A 20123-nucleotide genomic window follows, 5' to 3' on the forward strand; every position below is an offset into this window, starting at 1 on the left:
CTGCTGTCAGTCATGTTGCCATCCGGCGGGTGAAACTCAAATTAGCCGCATTCGGACTGTAGGAACCTTCTGCGCTTCCTAGAACCTTTTCAGGAACGGGGCCGTTTTCTCCCTCATTCGCACATACAGTAACTCGGGACCACGGCCCTCAGTTCCTGGAACCATTTCAGCTCCTTCTCCTCAGCTGGGGCTGTTCTGGGTTCCATAGGAACACATCTGACGGAGGTGTTTGGTGGTTGGTAGCTCCGCCCCTCGTCATGTTGTCACGGCTGAGATGTTTCCTCATACGACACGGACACAACCGGCGCGTGTTTAATAAGTTAAACTGACACGTGGGCTGTGTTCGAAACCGCATACTACATACTACATACTGCATACTCATTCGATCAGACAGTATGCAGAGCGTTTACCCACAATGCATTTCGCTCCTGCCCGAGCAGAAATCGGCCGGCCTGAAGCTGATTTCGCTTAAGCTCTAAACTCTGTAAACTTTAGCAACATTTGAAACATTTTCAGGCGAGAAAGTAGTCGTTTAGATCCCCAACGTGTTGAAAACCTGATAAAATACCGGCTATTTAGAATTTTATTCCCACGAATTCGGCGCTACTTAAGCTAGCCGCAATGAGTAACGCACTTCCTGTTATTTGCACAAAATAAAATACCTGTTGCCTTTTATCATAGGGAAAGCCATTACCATACAATTGGTGCTTTTGTTTTGAAAACAGGAAGTGAACCTACCCTCATTGTAGCTAGCTTGAAACTGCCGTTTTGACAGGAAATGACCATCGGCGACGTCACTTTACGTTGCATCTTGGGTAGTTTGAGTATGAGTAGTAACCTCATGATGCATACCCAACATTTCGGAGAATTGTATGGCCTGCGCTCGATCCTGACTCTCTCTGTGAGCTCTTCCAGCCTCCATGTTAGACGCCCGATGTGATCGTCCATGATTAATATCACCATCATGCAGACCATGAACACGGTGGCCTCCACGCTCTCCCTATTAGCTTCTTGGTGGTGTTTTTTTCTTCTCTCCTTACTTTTACCGGGTTTTGTTCTGTTCTGTTTTGTTGTTGAATGTGGCGCTAAAGTAACACGTCACTGACGCAGAAGGTTGAGTCCCATCAGTCTCTATCAAGGTCCCGACTCATGTGTGAATGCAAACTGAAACAGTTCCCCTGAGGAAGGGCCGCTATTAGAACGAAATTCTAGGAGGACCGTTCTTCTGCAGCAGTAACCCGCCTGTATGGGGTCAGAGTGGATGAAAAAGGTGAGATATGTTCATAATAAAGCTGTTTACACACAGCTAGTACAGCAGGTTCAGATAAATAATGTTATAAATCTTCCTTTTTTGGTCCAGAGTTGATCCTTTCACGCAGTAACTCTCAGTAACCTGCAGTAAAATGTTTCAGAATTATTTCAGAGGTATTTCTTCTACTTTCAACCTTTTGATTTTCGGAATAGACTCTGAAGGCGGTGACGTTTACCTTTTGAACCCGGTTTAAATCACATTGCTGCCTCCTCGTTGTCACAATTTTCTCTTGTTTCCATGGCGATGCACCGCAGGGTGCTGCGGCTGCTGGAGGTGGTAATGCATCATGGGAATGAATGCGCACGCATACTCGGAGGTCCTTTTTTTAAAAAAAGATGTCCTGCAGCGTTTTCCTCGCACAGCAGCTAAATTCTCTGCACACACTTTGCAGTTATGGGAAGTTTTGTACTCCGCATGACCTCCACGCTAATTGTGTTAGAGTCCGGTGCACGTGTGAGTCGGAGAGAAACTTCTGCCGCAGCTGCTCGTATTCAGCTCTCAGAATCATTTCTTCAACTTGCTAACGAAGCCAAGTGAAAATTATTGTTAAAACTAATGGTGACGCAGGCCTGGGAGGAAGTAGGCCACCGGCCTCTGTGGCACAGCTGATCACCGCAGCACACGAGTCATCAAAACGAGCCGCGGCCGACACGACCGATCGCACGCACATGCTTCCCTTCGGCTCGCACCCGGCTCCCTCCCCTCAGATGGAGCCTCGGGGCTGAATGAGCATGAACGCCACGTGAGGCTCAGCACAGACGCTCTGTGGGATCGGTCTGTGTTTACTCATGTCACAAAGATTCGTCACGTCTCAAGGTTGGAGCTTCACTCCCTGCCTGAACTTAAATTAAATCGGGTTGTTTGATGCGCTGATTGATTCACTGTGTGACGAGCTTCACTTCTGACGGGATTGATCGAACAGAACTCTGTGGTGACATAAACGATCAAACAAATGAGTCGCGTTAGGTCGCCCGTCCTGGATCTGTTAAAAGGCAGATTTCTTCTCCACTGTCAGGGATATAAATCGGTATTATATGAATCGGACTCGTTAGGATTTAAGTGAATTTGAATGGGTTTTAACTAGGGCTGGGCAACGATTAATATTTTTAATCTAATTAATCACATGATTTCCCTGATTAATCGCACAAATCCAAAAATGAATCCAAAAGTAGCGTATAGCTTTTAGCATTTAGTTTTATTTTAAATGTGCTGCCATATGAATGAAAGTGCCATAACACACTTTTAACATCAGCATCTTTCTGTAGTTTTTATGTAGAAGCCTCGCTCCACTGTCTGTTTCCTTGAATGACTTGCTGCTATCAGTTGTGTGTTTTGCCTTTAAGTTATATTTTAGACTGGAACTACTACGCTGAGAAGACAATTCAACTTGGCAGTGTTTACAGATGACTTTGGTTCTGTCGACTCCGCCGTCTGGAAGAACTTTAAAATGAAAATGGCCGAGTAAAAGTTCCGTACCCTTCTCCATGTTTGGTGGATCCGCCGATTACTTTCTTTTCCGGTTCCGCAGCAGACAGCAACAGACTTTTACAAAATAAAAGCCTGTGAGCAACAGACTTTTACAAGATAAAATAAATAATGAAACCTGCGTTAATGCGCGATAATAACGAGTTAACTCGCCCAGCCCTAGTTTTAACTGAACTGTGTCTTTAAAGAGTGATGAACTTAGAGGAAAGTTTGTGTTTTTCTCCTTAACTGTGACGCTGATGCTGAAAGTTGGGACTCAGCTCTTCGGTCTTTTCAGGCTTCATTTAATTTAGATCACATTAGAACAACATCGTCTCCCTTCAGGCTGAGTATGATCGATGGTTTCATCCCAACTGACCTCGGCTCTGATTTGTCTTAAATCTTTGGATCTAAATGAACTTGGTGCTTCTTTAACCCACCACGTCTCTTAGGCTAAATGGTGTATTTCAAGTATGTCGCTGTCATTAAGAGCGTAACGGTGTCGTTTTATCTGACAGTGCCACCGGTTTCTCATAGATGAGTCCTGGATGGCAGCTTCGCTCAGCCTTAGCTCTGATAAACTCCAGCTCTGGTTTCCAGCTTATGTCGAAGCTGCTCCCGGGCCCCCGTAGATTAGCCTATTGTTGTTTCAAAGCTAATTTTTAAACGACATCGTTTGCATTTTAAAGTGTTTTCAGAAATTAAGCCGAGAGCTGATAATGGCACACGAGGGGATTAAAACACTAAATAATCTGCTGGAGCCTACACAAAGTCCCTGTTTTACAATCTGTGGAGAGTTTTGCTGCAGCAGCGCTGAGTCGTAACAAATCATCTGCTTATATTGAATTATTTGTCCCTGAGTGCGCGTGAACAGGTGAAAACTCCTCAGTGACCACCGTTTAAGAAGCTTTAAGAGCTGGTAGATCTGAGTGTCCCTTCAATGAACTCCCGCCGCCGTTTGTAAGCAGGACGTAAACAGTCTGTCGTCTGATGTCGAGTCAGTGGGGGGGCGGTTTGTTAAGCCAGGCTGGAGATAAGATGGTTGTGGGAGTTGGGGGTCTCAGGGGGAGTTGTGAGCCGAGCAAAGAATAAAAACAGCCTCTTTACTCCCATCTTTGGAGGAAGGAAAGTCATGGCGGTTCTAAAGTTACTTTGATTTTACACCCAGACTGAACTGGATCGGACGTGCAGCATAACAAGCTGCGTTGGTGGAATAGAACTTGAGACCAACCGGTATCTCGTGGGATCAGACCAGAGGTCAAAATAACTTTCTAAAGCCTCTTTAATGCTGGATAAAAACCAACAATCACGGCATAATAATTTGTGCCCAAACGTGGCCCACAAACGCAGCACGTGTGACGTTTGAGCCACATCTGGCCAATAAAATGCATGTCATAACACGAGTTGGACCCAATTCATGACCTTTTGGACCGTGTCTGGCCCACATAACACTTGGCAGACATGGTGCCAAAAGTAGCCCGGATTAGGCCTAAATGTGTCCACTATCTGGGGACCGATACTCGCAGCCTCTGGTTAAGTAGGCGATGACTTAATCGGCATTCATGCAGCAGTTTAATGACTCTGCAGTCGGCTTCAGCTCAGATCGGCAGGAATTAAACATGTGTAGCCTCTTTTCTGGCTTCTGTAAACGACTGAATCATGGAGGCAGTGAAGGCTCGTTGCCTCGGCTGCCAGTTTTATGCGTCACTCATATCCGGCTTGAATCCCATCTGCAGCCTTCTTAGCTGCTCTATGGATCTAAAATCTACAGGCTAACAAGCTAACAGGCTAACTTTTAATGTTGGTAGCACCAGCATCTGATCCTTTTTTCTGGTACTGAGGTTCATACTGTACCGTACGGTGATGTGCTCATCCCTGCTTCTCTGCATCACACGCCGTGTTCCCTGCTAATGAACACATGAATCTTTTATCGACAGATTTGGATCAGTTTTCTCTTGTGACAGCAGTAGCTCTACTGCTGAGATACCGCAGTTCACAACAAGCTTTTGTGTCTCTACTTAACATGACGACAAACTCGTGTGGAGCTCACACAATGGCTGTGTTCGAAACCGCATACTTCTCATACTTCTCATACTAACTTTTTGAGTTAGTATGCGAGTTTGAGTAAGCGAGAAGTTCCCGGATGCATACTAGATTCTCCGAAATGTTGGGTATGCATCATGAGGTCACTACTCATACTCAAACTACCCAAGATGCAACGTAACTTGAAGTCGCCGATCGTCATTTCCTGTCAAAACGGCAGTTTCAAGCTAGCTACAACGAGGGTAGGTTCACTTCCTGTTTTCAAAACAAAAGCACCAATTGTATCGTAATGGCTTTCCCTATGATAAAAGGCAACGGGTATTTTATTTTGTGAAAATAACCGGAAGTGCGTTGCTCACTACGGCTAGCTTTAGTAGCACCGAATTCGTGGGAATAAAATTGTAAATAGCTGGTATTTTGTCAGGTTTTCAACACGTTGGGGATCTAAACGACTACTTTCTCGCCTGAAAATGTTTCAAATGTTGCTAAAGTTTACAGAGTTTAGAGCTTAAGCGAAATCAGCTTCAGGCCGGCTGATTTCAGCTCGGGCAGGAGTGAAATGCATTGTGGGTAAACGCTCTGCATACTGTCTGATCGATCAGTATGCAGTATGGAAGTATGTAGTATGCGGTTTCGAACATAGCCTGAGGTTTGTTTTTTACATCCTACAACTGCAGGGGGCGCCAAAGAGCCAAGTTGGCCAAACTCTGTGGTCTACGCTACTTATTCTCTATAGTTGAATAGTTTACTGAATGGTATTTTCATTTGAACCCTAGTAGTTGGGACACGTCTTAAAGGGATCGTGAATATATTTCTGTCGGGCCAAATCGACCATCCGTGGTGCCTGCTGTCACCGAACGTGGTTAAAATCAATAAAGTTTAATCTATTTTGTTAATTAAATGTGCCACATGCTAGAAGGCATTCCTGTTTGGTTTATTTTGAGTGACAGCACATTTGTTAATAGCTGCTCTTCCTCAGTATATGCTGGACCCATCCGTTGGCTCTCACTCAGTTATTGTTGCTAACTTATCATCTGTTTTTGGGCATTTATGAAAGCTGCTGGGCCAAACTCGCCTGCAAAGATTTCCCCCACATATCTTTCTCTCAGTTTAAATCGATTACCTTCCAGTGAGAGTCATGGTCCTCTATCCTGCAAACGTTTATTAAGCTTCATCCCAGGCCTGCACAGGCCTCTCTAACAGGATTAGTTTAATAGTGAACTGTTCCCCGATTCATATCTCTGCAACCCTCAGTCAGCCAAGATAAACACTAATGAGCCTTTGAGGGAGAATAATGAGCTTCCAGCAGTCGCTCCGCTGTGTCCCCGTTGGACGGCGCGTGGAGGCGGAGTCAGCGCCGCGTCTCAGTAACAACAGGGGAAATGGCGTCCGACAGCGAGCTAATTCCTCCGGTGTATTCACCCGCTTCATCTGGACTGGATCCAGAGGCTTCTGACCCGGAGACGGAGTGTGACGAAGCAGGGAAGAGATGACAGAGCTCGTTAGTCTCTCTCTGGACGATTTTTTTATTCAACCTAAATGGAAAATCTCAGCTTTTTATTTTGTCTTGCTTTGGGAATGTCTCAAACAGTGTTTTCTTCTGATATGACGACACATCGAAATGTACTTTACTGGGTAAATCTCTGAACTAAACATGTCAGAGCGGCACAGATATTTAGCTGTAAGTTGTTCAGTTTACTTTGTGATGGAGGCGGGATTAAAACCAATTCCTGGTCTCTGTCTCAGCAGAGCACTCCAGGGTTTAGTCTGGACCGCCTCAGGCCAGACACCCAGTTTTTCTTTCCTCTCCTCGACTGTTTTTTCTCCGTCTTCGTTCCCTCTTTCTGCACAATGCAAAACATAAACTCTCCTTCCGTCTCTTTCACGTCTCCTTTCTAAATCCACCTCCAGTCTGTCCTTCACGCCTTGTTTTTCTGCCTTTGCCTCCACAGTTTGGATGTGTTTTCTCTCCAGCCTCAGAGAGCTGATGCAGATGTTTTTATGATGAGGCACAAAAACGTACTCATTAGCATTAACGTGACCACTGCATGTGCTGCTTAATAAGACTTAATAACAATCACAAATCCACGATTAATGCAGGATAAATCGAGGCAAACTACAGACCAGTCTGTGTCGCACACCGGTGACCACGGACAGTTTTCACATGTCCACAGTGACGAACCTTTGACAGAACGGCGTGTTTTCTCAGCTGCCTCTGCGCGGCTCTGGAAAAGCCCACAATGTTGTGGTTTATTGGCTCGGTTATGGCTGATATCCATTTCAATGACGGTCGGTCCTCGTGCGTCTAAAAATGGGGCGCTAGCTCATTACGTTATGGAAAGTTGCAGCGATGCCCAGAATGTAACCCCTTTCCTACAAGTAGATCTGATTACAGAGGCTGTCCGGCGCTGCCTGTCTCACTCTCCGACTACCGGTCTCCTCTCACGGTGTGTTTGCTTTCTGCTCTTAAACATCCTTACTTCGTGTTATTATTATCATTATTACTGTCAGAATCCGGTTGTTTGCATTGTGTTTTATGCAGGTGTGTGTTTTTCCTTTCAGTGCTGCAGAGGAGCAGAAGCTTAGTTTTGTTGTCGCACCACAGTGGTCGATACGGACTTCTTATTTGAAACTGACCCCAGAGTGGAGCTTTGTTCTTGGCCTACTTACGCAGAGCAGCACCAGAAACGGAGCTAAATGACCAATAAATGCTAAAATGAGACTTCTTTACAGGCTGAAAAGTGAGAAAAGGGCATCATCGAACACTTTGGCCTCTGGTTTCGCTCCACGTTAGATAACGTGTGTTAATATCAAAGCTAAAGATTATCTCAACTTTTATGTCTTTGTTATTAAAATGCATATGCACCAACCTTAGAGGCTTTTTCTCACCACACTGTCCCCAATCAGTGCTCCACGTTTCAGAACTTTCCACCATGAGCTCGAAGGAGGAAAAGCTGTTACGCAGCTGATATAAATTCCAACCTTGCGGCTCCTAAGATTGATAATGAATTTCCTCGTGTGTTGCCCAATAATAAAGTAGCAAACTGTGTAAAACTTGCTGTAACCCGTCCTCTCTCTTGTGTGTTTATCACGTCGATATGACGATGATGAGGAGAACTTTCATAATTACAGGCACCGCTGGTTCGATCAATAAAGACTTGTTAGCTTTCACGTTTGCCGAGCTGCAGAAGAGGGAAGTGTTTGTGCATCTGTGCATGTGTTTTTGTGCACCTGGCCTCCTCGTCTGTGCCTCAGAGCCCAGAGGGGTGCAATAAAGAACTCCTTGTCCCCAAAACCGCGATGCTCCCACCCTCCCACCCACACAGAAACTCTTGATGCTCAGCAGAATCGGGGGTATGTCCAGATTTAATCTAAACACGAGCTATGTGGATGTGTTCACAACAGATTATTATGAGGTCTGAAATGACTCCACTCTGCTGGCATTTCTACGGAGGGGGGCGGAGAGTCGCAGAGTTTCCATCTTCCAGCACCTTAATTCACACACGCACACACACACACACACACACACACACTCATAAAGTCATATTATTATCCTGTCTTCTTCACTCTCCTCCCCTTTAAACCCGCTGACACTCGACCTCCTTCCCCCGCTTGCTCGTCTTCACTCTTCTTTCTCTCCAGACTTCCCTTTCCTTTGATTTCTGGCAGTGGTTTGAAGAAGTAAAGAAAACAGATTTTTCTTTGAGGTCTTAAAGGGAACCGGCAGCACCAAAAGAGGGTTCAGAAAGTCGGAAAGGAGAACGTTTTAGGCTTAGGATGGTGCACTTTCACGTGAATATCGCTCCGAGATGATTGTTCATAATCATTCTGTTTAAGCTCCATGTTTGGTCTCCACCAACTCCTGAGAAATATCTGCTGCTGAATGCTCCACTTTGTTCAGAAGTCTGACTTTGTGTGGGTTTTATTGGGTGTTGAGCAGTCAATGCACAGAACGTGGGATGAAATATGTGCCCATAACCATCACCTGAAGCCCTTCTGCACCTTAGGTCTGTTTTCAGAAAGCTAATCTTTACATGACAGAGGAAAAATGTTGGTTTTGAGCAAAAAAAATCATGCATTTGGGGCTTTTTAATTATGGCCTGCCACTATATAAATGCAGAATTGTTCATGTTAGCATCAACATGTTTCTTAAAACTAAACTTTTAGCATAAAATACTTTAAAATGATAATAAAAATTAGCCAATTAGGATTATGTGTCGACTTGTGGACTCTTAAAGTACTTCCAGGCGGTCGCTCTGCTCTAATAAAATCCTGATTTTATAACTGGCACTTTTTAAAAAGCACAGTAACGATAAACCCAGACCCCTTTCTCCCCTTTTGAGTTGAAGTTTGAGGTCAGAGGTCACACCAGCTGAAGGGTCCTGGGAAGTGTACCTTTTTAACTGTGGGGTCAAGTCTCTCTTGTCAAGTAAAGAGCCTCATTAAAATGTTTTTTTTTTTTTTTGGCCTTGAAGGGTCCCGATCAGAGCAACTTTAGTGACCAGAGGTTTTTTCTCTGTGATTGCTGCCTTGAATATCTGCTTTTACTTGTTTTAAATGGCTGCTAATATACTTTTGTGCATGTAAAACAAATGATTGCTTGGCTCAGGATTAAAGGTTGATGAGATTTATCTAGAGATGGAATTACAAACATAGCTTGCTGTATGAAATGGGCGAAACGGTTTGAGTCACACAGTTAACCCTTCCATCATGAAATATATACTACATTTTATTCCATTTGAATAAACGGTAAACTTTTCTCATATAATACTGCAACACTACAAATAAATCCCGTAATCTAACTAGTAAGCTTTCTAAACAGCTAGCTAGCTAATTAAACAGCTAGCTGGCTAATTAAAAAGCGAGTTGGCTATTCAAACAGCTAGCTAACTAGCTATTTAAACAGCTAGCTAGCTAATTAAACAGCTAGCTAACTATTCAAACAGCTAGCTAGCAGCAATTTGGTTTAATTGACTTAAAAATTCAGCTTTTTCAATGGACACTTGAACAGAAGTGTCCATAAAGACATTATTTGCATTATTTTCAGACCTTAAATATGGTGTCAGAACTTTCTATTACTATTTTTTTTTTTTTTTTAATAAAATCAATATAAATATTGATACAAGCTAAATAACTAGCTGAAACTGTTCATAAGCCTGTAGATTATCTTCACCTCAGTTGTTGTTTTTGTTCTTCTCAGATTTTGACCAATAGTTAAAGTCTGTATAAAGAAATTTTCAAGCCCTCTCTGCATTAAAAAATCTCCAGTTAGTCCTTGAGAATAAAGGTCTGAGTCAGAATTGTGGAGTTGTTGATAAGAGGGGGCTGCATTTGGCACACAGAGGCTGATTACAGTGACTTTGGGCTGCTGCAGGAGGAAATGGTTGAGTCAGCGATCGCAGGGATCAGGAGCTGAATCTCTGACGTAAAAAAAAAAAAAAAAAAGCTCTCCAGTGAATCGGTTCATCGCCATTCACACGAGGTCCATGTTGGGGCCGATGAACATCTGTCCACCAGCATCTAAACAAGTGTCTGCTTTAGACTTAACATGTTTAAGACGACCACATCCTTTTTTCTTGTTATTTCTTCTGACAAATTTATACCCTCAGCTCCTTTTATCCATGTTTGTGGATATTTATCCAGCGTGTGAAACCCTTGTTTTTGCCAGTGGTTGTTTTTCTCTGTTGCAGTGACATTAACACATTGTGACGCTGCATCTGGGCGTGAAACAGACGCTAACAGTAAGACGATGTGTAGTCTCATTGCACATAAAAAGATTTTCCTGAAAAAAGCTAACAAACCCAGAAAGTAAACGTGTGTTTGTTACTGTAACAGATACAAAAGAGCCTTTCGGCTGCCTGAGAAACACACCGAACATGTGAGCCTAAAACTCTGAGAAGCTGAAACTTCCTGAGCCCTGCAGGAAACTCCGGTCCAAACATCCCAAAAAAAAAGCACGTTGGGGGTGGATCGTGGTGGTAGTCATGGGAAAGCAGATGACCGAAGGTTTCTATCCTATTTGAATGGAGCGTGGAGTCAGCTGGGAGCCATTTACAGAGCTTCAATTACTGCATTATCTACCCCGAGTTATGAAAGATCGCATAAAGCTTTCATTTAGGGTTATTTTGCTTTGAATTGCTGGAAATCATGAAATGTGTAAGGAATCCGAGGATGTCTGATCTTTTTGATCTGCCATCCTAAAGATGTCGTCACTGCGACACAGTATAACCAAGCAGAAAAACGAGTGGTCACGTTGTCCAGTTCAACGGCTTTAAAAACACATTTTTAGTAGTTTCTTGTCCTCCTGAAGTTGCATTTACAGCTTTTCTGTGCATTGAGTCATTCTGCAAACATTTAAGCAGCACCTGATGTCCATTTTACCTTGAAAAACAATCAGTTTAGATAAATTCCTCCTATATTTTCATCTTCTAAAACAATGTATCTTTTAAGTTTAGTCGGTTAAACCACAAGTTTTTCTTCTCATTCAAATTATTTAATTTCATAGCTTAACATTTTTGTGCTCCAGTTAGCTGAGTCTTTCTCAGCATCTGAGCCGAATGGATAAAACGGTTTAAAACTGAACTGTAGCAGAAACATCTTTGATGCCGTCCACTGTCGTTCTATCTAACGCAGTGATGCATGTTCGTTAGCTTGTTGCGTAGCTACTGCGTGAAAAGGGCTTCGTATTCGTACGGATATTTTCAGACCATGTCTTTTAAGTGGTAACAAAGTAAAGCAGCTAGCTTAAAAGATTGTAATGCAAACTGCATACTCCATACTCATCGATCAGACAGTATGCAGAGCGTTTACCCACAATGCATTTCGCTCCTGCCCGAGCCGAAATCAGCCGGCCTGAAGCTGATTTCGCTTAAGCTCTAAACTCTGTAAACTTTAGCAACATTTGAAACATTTTCAGGAGAGAAAGTAGTCGTTTAGATCCCCAACGTGTTGAAAACTTGACAAAATACCGGCTATTTACAATTTTGTTCCCACGAATTCGGCGCTACTAAAGCTAGCCGCAGTGAGCAACGCACTTCCTGTTATTTTCACAAAATAAAATACCCGTTGCCTTTTATCACAGGGAAAGCCATTACCATACAATTGGTGCTTTTGTTTTGAAAACAGGAAGTGAACCTACCCTCGTTGTAGCTAGCTTGAAACTGCCGTTTTGACAGGAAATGGCGATCGGCGACGTCGCGTTACGTTGCATCTTGGGTAGTTTGAGTATGAGTAGTAACCTCATGATGCATACCCAACATTTCGGCCAATCTAGTATGCATCCGGGAACTTCTCGCTTACTCAAACTCGCATACTAACTCAAAAAGTTAGTATGAGTAGTAGGAGAAGTATGCGGTTTCGAACACAGCCACTGTCTTTAGGGTGTAATAACAGAGTTTTTATGTGTAAATGGAAAATTGAGTCCATTCATAGCTAAAGATGGAAGTGGAATCCAGCTTGTGTACGTGTGCAGTTTGATGAGGTTTGTAAAAGAAAACCACGTCTATGAACGGTTCTGACTTGATTGTGAAACTAGAAACCCGGGTTATGACTATCCAACGAGCTCAAAAAAAGGGCAGCTGGACATCTTTTTCCTCCAGAAGAAGCCGCCCAGCGGTCCAGCTGCCCCTCCATCGAGCTCTTAGGATTACCATGACCTAAATGACTGAGAATCCACCCCGAAAAGATTATGACTAATTTTTTTTTAGCCGTCGTCAGCTGAATCGGTTCTGATCCGCTTCGTTCTTCTGGCAGACAGATGTGTCCTCATGCTGGCCAGGTGTGTGCGGACGTCTGCGTTTAGTTGTTGAACAAAGGAACCACAGAAGATGATGTCATCGTTTGTGCGTCTGCGGGTGGGAGGCGGTCTGTTCTCTGAGGTCACCTTTCTCTCACACCGAGGAGGCGCGCAGCGATTTGTTAGTAATCTAAACAGCATCCTGTTGTTCATTCATTTCTGTAATAAACGGCTTATTTTCACACACACAGTCTTTCTGGTTGAGTGTGTTTTTTCACTTCAGGGATTCTTGTGAAACTCGACCTCAGGAAGGAAACCGACACGTTCATTCATTAGTTTCTGTCATGATGTCATCTGTGTCCATACATCAGCTTCTATACAGTCTGTCAGCCTCAGGATGTGTGTGTGTCTGATGAGTAAAAACACATAAACCTGCATTATCAGCTGAGAGGTGTTGATAACCAGCCTCCTCTTCAGGCAGTTTACTGTTAAACTCGATGTGAGGCACTGAAAAAAGGCAGCAAGGCAGAGAAAATAGTCTGTAGTGGTCTTTGTGGTGATTGCATCCATTAGTGCTGGTTGGTTGGTTGGTGTGTGTGTGTGCATTTTGTGTGGAGAACACCTTGTTTGTGTCATGAGAAGAAGCGATGACTCAGCAGTGCTGTCGTTTAATGGAGGCTGGAGGTGGTCGGCCTGTTCCAGTAGCTTTTCCAGAGCTGGAAGACAGTTTTAAGACTTGTGTGAAAGTTCAGTTAATCAACATTTTCTTTAAAAAAAACTCGAAAGGCATATGATTAGTAACACGGCTGTGACATGTTCAGCCTGGGCAGAGGTGGGTAGAGCAGCCAAAAATTGTACTCAAGTAAAAGTAAAAAGTAGTCATCCAAATAATTACTTGAGTAAGAGTAAAAAAAAAAAGTGCAAAAAACTACTCAAGTACTGAGTAACTGTTGAGTAACGTCTGATTTATTTATTAACACAAGCATTCAATCAGACAGACAAAAATACTAAATAATCATCTTTATGCAAATTGGAGTTCATCCAATTGATTTAATTAATTAATTAATTAATTACAAAATAGCTTAAATTAAAATAATCCAGGTAAATTCAAGTACTTCAATAGAATACAAGAGAGACTTAGGAAATGTTTAAAACATATGTAACCCATATGTAACCTAAAAAACAAACATTGACCTATCCATGGGGGAAAAAAACGAGTTTAGGAAACTTACCGCTACATGTTTCCTCAAGTTAGATGTTGAGTTTCTGCTGAAATGTCCGTTTGTTTTGGTTGACACAGAAGACACATAATGTAGCTGCTGTTTCTCACTCTTTGTAAGGTAAACATGCTTTCAGTATGAGGCCTCGTCTGCGTCTTCATTTCCCACCGTTGGTTCTGACATTTTTCATCTGTTTCTTTGTTGGTTTGCTACGACTGCTAATGCTAAAGCTAACCCGTCCCGCCGCTGAGATTGAGTACGGTCACATGACCAGACTGCACGGCTACGTCTGATTGGTGAAACACAGTCAGGTGGTAGAGCCTTTGGCGGAAGTCTCTCTCTCTGTCAGAATAAAACATTAAAATGAGGCGTACGCGGGGGGATAAAAATAATGAGGCGTAGAATACCAAAGAGGTAAGAAGAAAAGTAACCAGCTCATTGTAGCCTAATGTAGCGGAGTAAGAGGACAGTTTCTGCTGCACAAATCTACTCAAGTAAAAGTAAAAAGTATAGAGATTTAAATCTACTCCTAGAAGTACAATTTTTTCCAAAACTTACTCAAGTAAATGTAACTCGTTACTACCCACCTCTGAGCCTAGGCACGAATCCTTTGAATGATGACACCCATCCCCTTAAAGTCTGCATTACACCATTATAAAGTACTCTGTAAATTTCATCATTTCATCTGCGACTGTTCGGGAAAGTAAAGATGAATTAGGGCGGTTTTCAAACTGCTTTTTGGGGCGACCACAGTTCATCTGGAACGAGTTTTTAACGAGCGTGTTCTTCTTTTGCTGTGTGGGTGGAGCTGGAAAGTGAACGTGCCCTGATGGGGGAAACGGACCTCGACACGGCTCCGGATTTGGAGCTATATGACTAAAACTGAAATGAATTCATCCATCCATCCATTTTCTATACCCGTTTAATCCAGAGTAGCACAGAGACAAACCCTAACCATGGATGCTAACACCCACTCCTAGGGACAATTTGGAGAACATGCCTGTTTTTGGACGGTGGGAGGAAGCCAGAGTAAACCAGTGAGGACGAACAATGTGCAGCTATTTTTTTTTATTGATTTACCAAAAGATTTTAGATGCTGTGGTTCATACAAAATTGTAGCAGATCTTGTCCAGTGTAGGATTATATGATGTAATAGCAGCTGCGTTTCAGATGCGGTCTGATAAAACACATCTGTGAAAACGTTGGTGGTCTTTGGCTGATTAGTAATTAGATATGTAATATTTTTGAGGCCTTTTTGGCCTGAGAAGAACTCAAAACAGACGCGGAGGCAGATTAGGAGGTGGAGCAATTCTCCCTTCTGTTGAGGTACAAAGGATATGAAATGTTGTGGAAACATTCGTGCCATAAAGCAATAAGTCGCTCCTTCTTCTGTACGATCCATTTGAACCTTTTTTTTTTTTCAAGCTTCCTGCTTCCTGTTTGTACGTAAACGACACAATTTGCAACATGTTTGATTTTGTCGTACCCCCAATAAATGAGAAAGACTGTCTTAAACGGCCTGGATGTCGAGCTATCGAGCTTTATAAAGATTTCTCCCTGGGGGGGAAGTGTATATAAATGTATATTTAGCTGATGTAGGAGGACTTCTTCCCTTTAAAATGACTCTTAAAGTAAGGCTCCTCTCTCCTTCTTGGCTCAAGTTCGCTCCGAACTGTCACACCTTTGTGTTTTCAGCTGATATGACTCACCTGCATTTTGATGTTCTCTAAAATCCCTCCATCTGCATCAGCAGGACAGAATATTTGTGATGCTAGTTTGTCACAACAATCTTTTGCTCATACGAAGTAAATCCGAGCGTTAGTTTCAGTGTTGGTTACCTCACTTTTGCCTCATCATCTCCATCCTCTTTCTCTTCTCATGCTGTCGTTCCCACAGTTTGTTCTCTCGTCATTGTTGGTAGTTTGTTCCCTCGGTCGGACTTGACCTTTTCAGTAACACACAGACACACATGTCCCCTGCGGCTAAACCAAAACGGGTTAATCTCTCATCACTCCGGCTGTGGACCCCGCCGGCTCATTCGGGGACCAGAGGTCGCTGGCTCGGATGTCGCAGCCCCTTCTTTCACGAAGGAAACCCGATCGTGTGGCGGTTCAGACACACGGCCTACAAACATGATGCAGACATTTCTTTTTCCTCCTCGTCTGTGGAGGCGTTTGATGTTGTTAGCATAGTTAAACCTCAGTGTTGAGCTTACTGCTCTGCTCATGCTGTAGTGGAAAGGTGCCTCAAAACGGCCTCGGAGGCTGTTTCCACTGGCTGCTAGCTTGCGTCCTGGCTTAGCTGATCACGAGCTAACGGCTCTAAGTGAGTCAGATTAGAAGATGGAGCAATTTCTTCCCTCCTTTTTGTCCTTGTTGCAGGGTCTCTGGACACTGTTGCTGTATTTACTAGGGCTGAGCAACGCTTAAACATTTTAATCTAAATAATCACATGATTTCCCTGATTAATCGCATTTGTATGCAAAATCCCAAAATGAATCCAAAAGTAGTGTATAGCTTTTAGCATTTAGCTTTATTTTAAATGTGCTGCCATATGAATGAAAGTGCCATAACATTTGTTGTGCAAACACACTTTTAACATCAGCATCTTTCTGTAGTTTTTATGTAGAAGCCTCGCTCCACTGTCTGTTTCCTTGAATGACTTGCTGCTATCAGTTGTGTGTTTTGCCTTTAAGTGATATTTTAGACTGGAACTACTACGCTGAGAAGACAATTCAACTTGGCTGTAAATGCAGGAGTCTTTTTTTAAAATTTATTTTGAAATGCGTGCTTTTATGTTGAAACAAGTAAAACAGGAAGTAGCGCCGGTTAGCTCCGTTAGCTTCACACAGAGACCGAGGAGCACCTGTAGCGGTGATGTTGGCAACAGACTTTTACAATAATAAAATAAATAATAAAACCTTCGTTAATGCGCGATGAAAATATTTATTGGCATTAAATAATTAACAAGTTAACTCGCCCAGCCCTAGTATTTACAGATTTGTTTGCTCAGACTTTCCAGAAATAAATCCAGAGAGTGGACCTAAACAACTAGACAAAGTAGCAGAAACTTATTATACTCTTATAATAATATTATATTATGTAGACATAGAAGATCTTCATGAACCAAGCTCTCTATTAGCAGTATTTACATGAAATGTTTGGCCTGCTTTTTGTCTGGTTATTGGGTGCAGTGTGTCTTCTTGATGGTATGAAGTTGCTGCTTTGGCAGCCTCATAACACATACAGATGACAGAGGCATAATGTTGCATTTCAGGTATGCCGGTACAAGTGGTTATTTAATAAACGTAGACTTTACGGATGGTGGTGAGTTGGTTTCCATATTTTTGAAACATGGGGAGAACGGGAGCTAATGCTAAGTTGCGTTTGCAACTTGAATTCAATTCAATTCAATATGATTCCTTAATGAAAGCATCTTTAAGGTAAAATAATCCTCCTCGTTTACGACTGGACCAAAAGTGAAATGTTATGTCAGACGGATGTTTTACTGATGGAAAGCTTCTCACACTTCTTAAGTCCTCTGCATCTTTTTGGGTTAAATTTGACTAAACTTGGAATTAATGTAATTTATGATAAAGATAACTCGGTAAAGGAAAGTGAATAAATGGGATTATTGTGCATGAAATATGATGCAGCTGCAGGCTTGATAAACATTGCTTTTTACGTCCCAGTTTGCATACGGTTTCACATCATTCAGCTTGTTTGGATTTTGAATGTTTGCCTTTTTCCTGAAAACACGCGTGTTAAGTTTTCTTTTCTTTGCACAACACTGGAAACACAGGCTGCAGTGTGTTGAGGAATGCTGAAGGTTTGGATGGTCGCCTGTGATTCTCTGTGCTATTGTAGAGGCAAATAACTTGTTATGAATGTGGTTCCTGTTTTTATGAGCAACTGAATCACCCTAAATGTTTACTCAGCCTATAAAACTGTCATCTGGAAAGCTTTTTGATTCTTTCCATCGGTTGGTACAGCCAGTCCTCACTGAAAACTGTCCACTTTTTGACTTGTTTTGGGCTAAAAAAGAAAAGTATTATTGTCACATTGTGCTTCTGATTGTCCTCTAAAAGTGGATGATGGGTTAATGACATTTAGATTTTCATCATCTTTCTTTTTCTGTTTTCTTTCCAGGGTCGTCATGTTAAGACGGGACAACTGGCGGCCATCAAGGTCATGGACGTCACCGAGGTAAATGACACATTTCAGTGTATACTCGTATGTTTTGTTGCTTTTAATTCCACCAAAAAGCTGTTGATGGGGGAAAAGGTTTGTTGTGCTAGCGGAGCTGCTTCCCAGCTGACATTTTGATTTGTTTTGGTTTTTATTTCCACTTGTGTGGAAGCTGTGGGACACGAAATGGAACGGAGCCATCGTTAACTTCATTAGTGTCTTTTCTACTGGGACGACTCAAACTGTTAGCCGTTAAAATTGTCCCATGGCTTTTGCTTGGAGGAAAATGTGCTGAGGTCAAGATGTGAAGGGGAATTTGTAAGGACATAGGAAAGAAAAATGAATGTTCCAAGAGAATCTGGTTGCACTTTTACCAGGCAGATGTTATTGAATCTGCCAGGTTTCCATTCACTCATCTCAACTGAGTGTTTGAAGTGAATAAACCGGGCTGCGTAATGTCGCCACCAGGTGACCGTATAGGCTACGAAACGGCAACTTTGGTGAACCTCCACATGAGAAAAATGGTAAAAGGCCTTGAACAGGAATTACTCTGAAGTCAGGGAATATCTGAAAAGAATCTGAGGTGAATCATTGGAGTTTGTTTGGTTTGTGAGTCACGTCATTGTAATCTTTATCAGCTCAGACACGGTTTTCAGATGTTTCCATTCCCATTCATGCACATTAAGTTTGATCTGAAATGGGCAAAAACCAACTCAAGCAAGTGGGTAAAGTCTTTTTTTTTTCCCAGTTTAATCCGTGTCCATTCACTTTTTCCCCTAAAAATTTTATCAAAAACGGCAACGAAATCTTGGCAACTGTGAAACTAAAAATGCATCTTGGACGAGTTTTCCTTAAATATTTTGACCACGTCGCTTCATGCCAGCAATATTAATGTGAGAAATATGATGATAAATATGACTCCACTGCCAAAGAAAAGGCTCCAGCATCAGAAAGAGTGATTTATTAAAAAGAATTCTGACCTATTGTATATGTTAGTGGGCATTTAAGTCACTTGCTTCATGTACACAATCTTACTAAAAAAAAGCCTCCTATAGGTTCTAAATGGAAATCCCATTAAAAAGATGGATGGAAACAATCAGTTTGGTTTCATACAGCTTTGTTACAGTGACAGAGAAATTGATTTGGTTGTGTGTTTTGAGTTACAAAATAATCTAGTTGCCACTAGATGCGTATCTAGTTTGGTTTGTGAACCTTAAAACGAAGACGCTTCTGACTCGTTTTGAGGTAAAACTGTGCTGGAGCGCCTGAGAGCTGAGATACCGCAGTTCACAACTGTGGTTTTCAGCACTGCACGTCACTGTTTAGCTGTTTTCATGGCATCTTTTCTGTCTCTTCAGCATGCCAATAAATTCATATGCACGGCTGTACATGTGCAGGGCTCATACAGAGATTTGGTTCTATGACAGTAGGGGGAGCCAAAGGGCAAAAAAACCCTTTAAAAACGATTTTAACTGTTCTTAAATCACATTAACAGATCCATGCTCAGCACTCGTGGTTTAATTTGGATTCTGATCTACTGTCAAGAGGAATCTGAATGCTTATAAACATTGGCGCTGTCTAAACTTTCTTCCTCTATGGTTTTACCTACGATAATTACTGCAGAACCAAGTCGTTTTTCTTCCTCTGCTTTTTTTTACGAGCCAAACGAACAAGATGAAACTGCTAAATATTCAAATAGCAATTACACTGTGACTGTGGCACTAAATCTAAAGTAATAATTAAATCTGCATTGTATAACACTGAATTTGCACTAAGAAAATCCAGGTCCTGGACAGTTTTAACACTGGACTTACAGCTTCATTACAGCGATTCTGGTAGCAAAAGTTCCTTTAAAGCATTTGGAGTCTGAAAAACGGTCCAAAAAAGACACCGGAATAAACCAGAGTTCTTTCCATAAAAAGACCGATTCGTACAGGCTTTTATTCGCTCAAGTTTCTGGACGGCCCTCTCTTCTGCCCGGCAACAGTTAGATCACACCCAGTACTTCACCCTGATAGGCTTGCCTTCCATATGAGGTAATGATATCACGTGTTCTCAGGCTGGACCAAACTGGTTCCAACTGGTATCAGGCAGTTCTAAACTGTCCTCAAACTTGTTTCTCACCATCGTTTTGGGCCAAAAGCCTTCTGCATTTTTTTTAA

The 20123-nt window shown here is 42.3% G+C and overlaps 1 protein-coding gene across 7 annotated transcripts in view; it reads left to right on the forward strand.

The window, feature by feature from the left end:
• LOC142396856 (mitogen-activated protein kinase kinase kinase kinase 4-like) overlaps positions 1 to 20123 on the forward strand; it is a 100042-nt gene that overhangs the window by 25487 nt on the left and 54432 nt on the right. For all 7 annotated transcript variants that reach the window (XM_075480020.1, XM_075480023.1, XM_075480024.1 and 4 more), the window contains exon 3: positions 17923 to 17979. In XM_075480020.1, coding sequence (XP_075336135.1) covers positions 17923 to 17979 — 57 coding nt within the window. The remainder of the gene's footprint in view (positions 1 to 17922; positions 17980 to 20123) is intronic.

The sequence above is a fragment of the Odontesthes bonariensis genome, chromosome 12 (assembly GCF_027942865.1).
Source record: "Odontesthes bonariensis isolate fOdoBon6 chromosome 12, fOdoBon6.hap1, whole genome shotgun sequence".
In the NCBI taxonomy this organism is placed as follows: Eukaryota; Metazoa; Chordata; class Actinopteri; order Atheriniformes; family Atherinopsidae; genus Odontesthes; species Odontesthes bonariensis.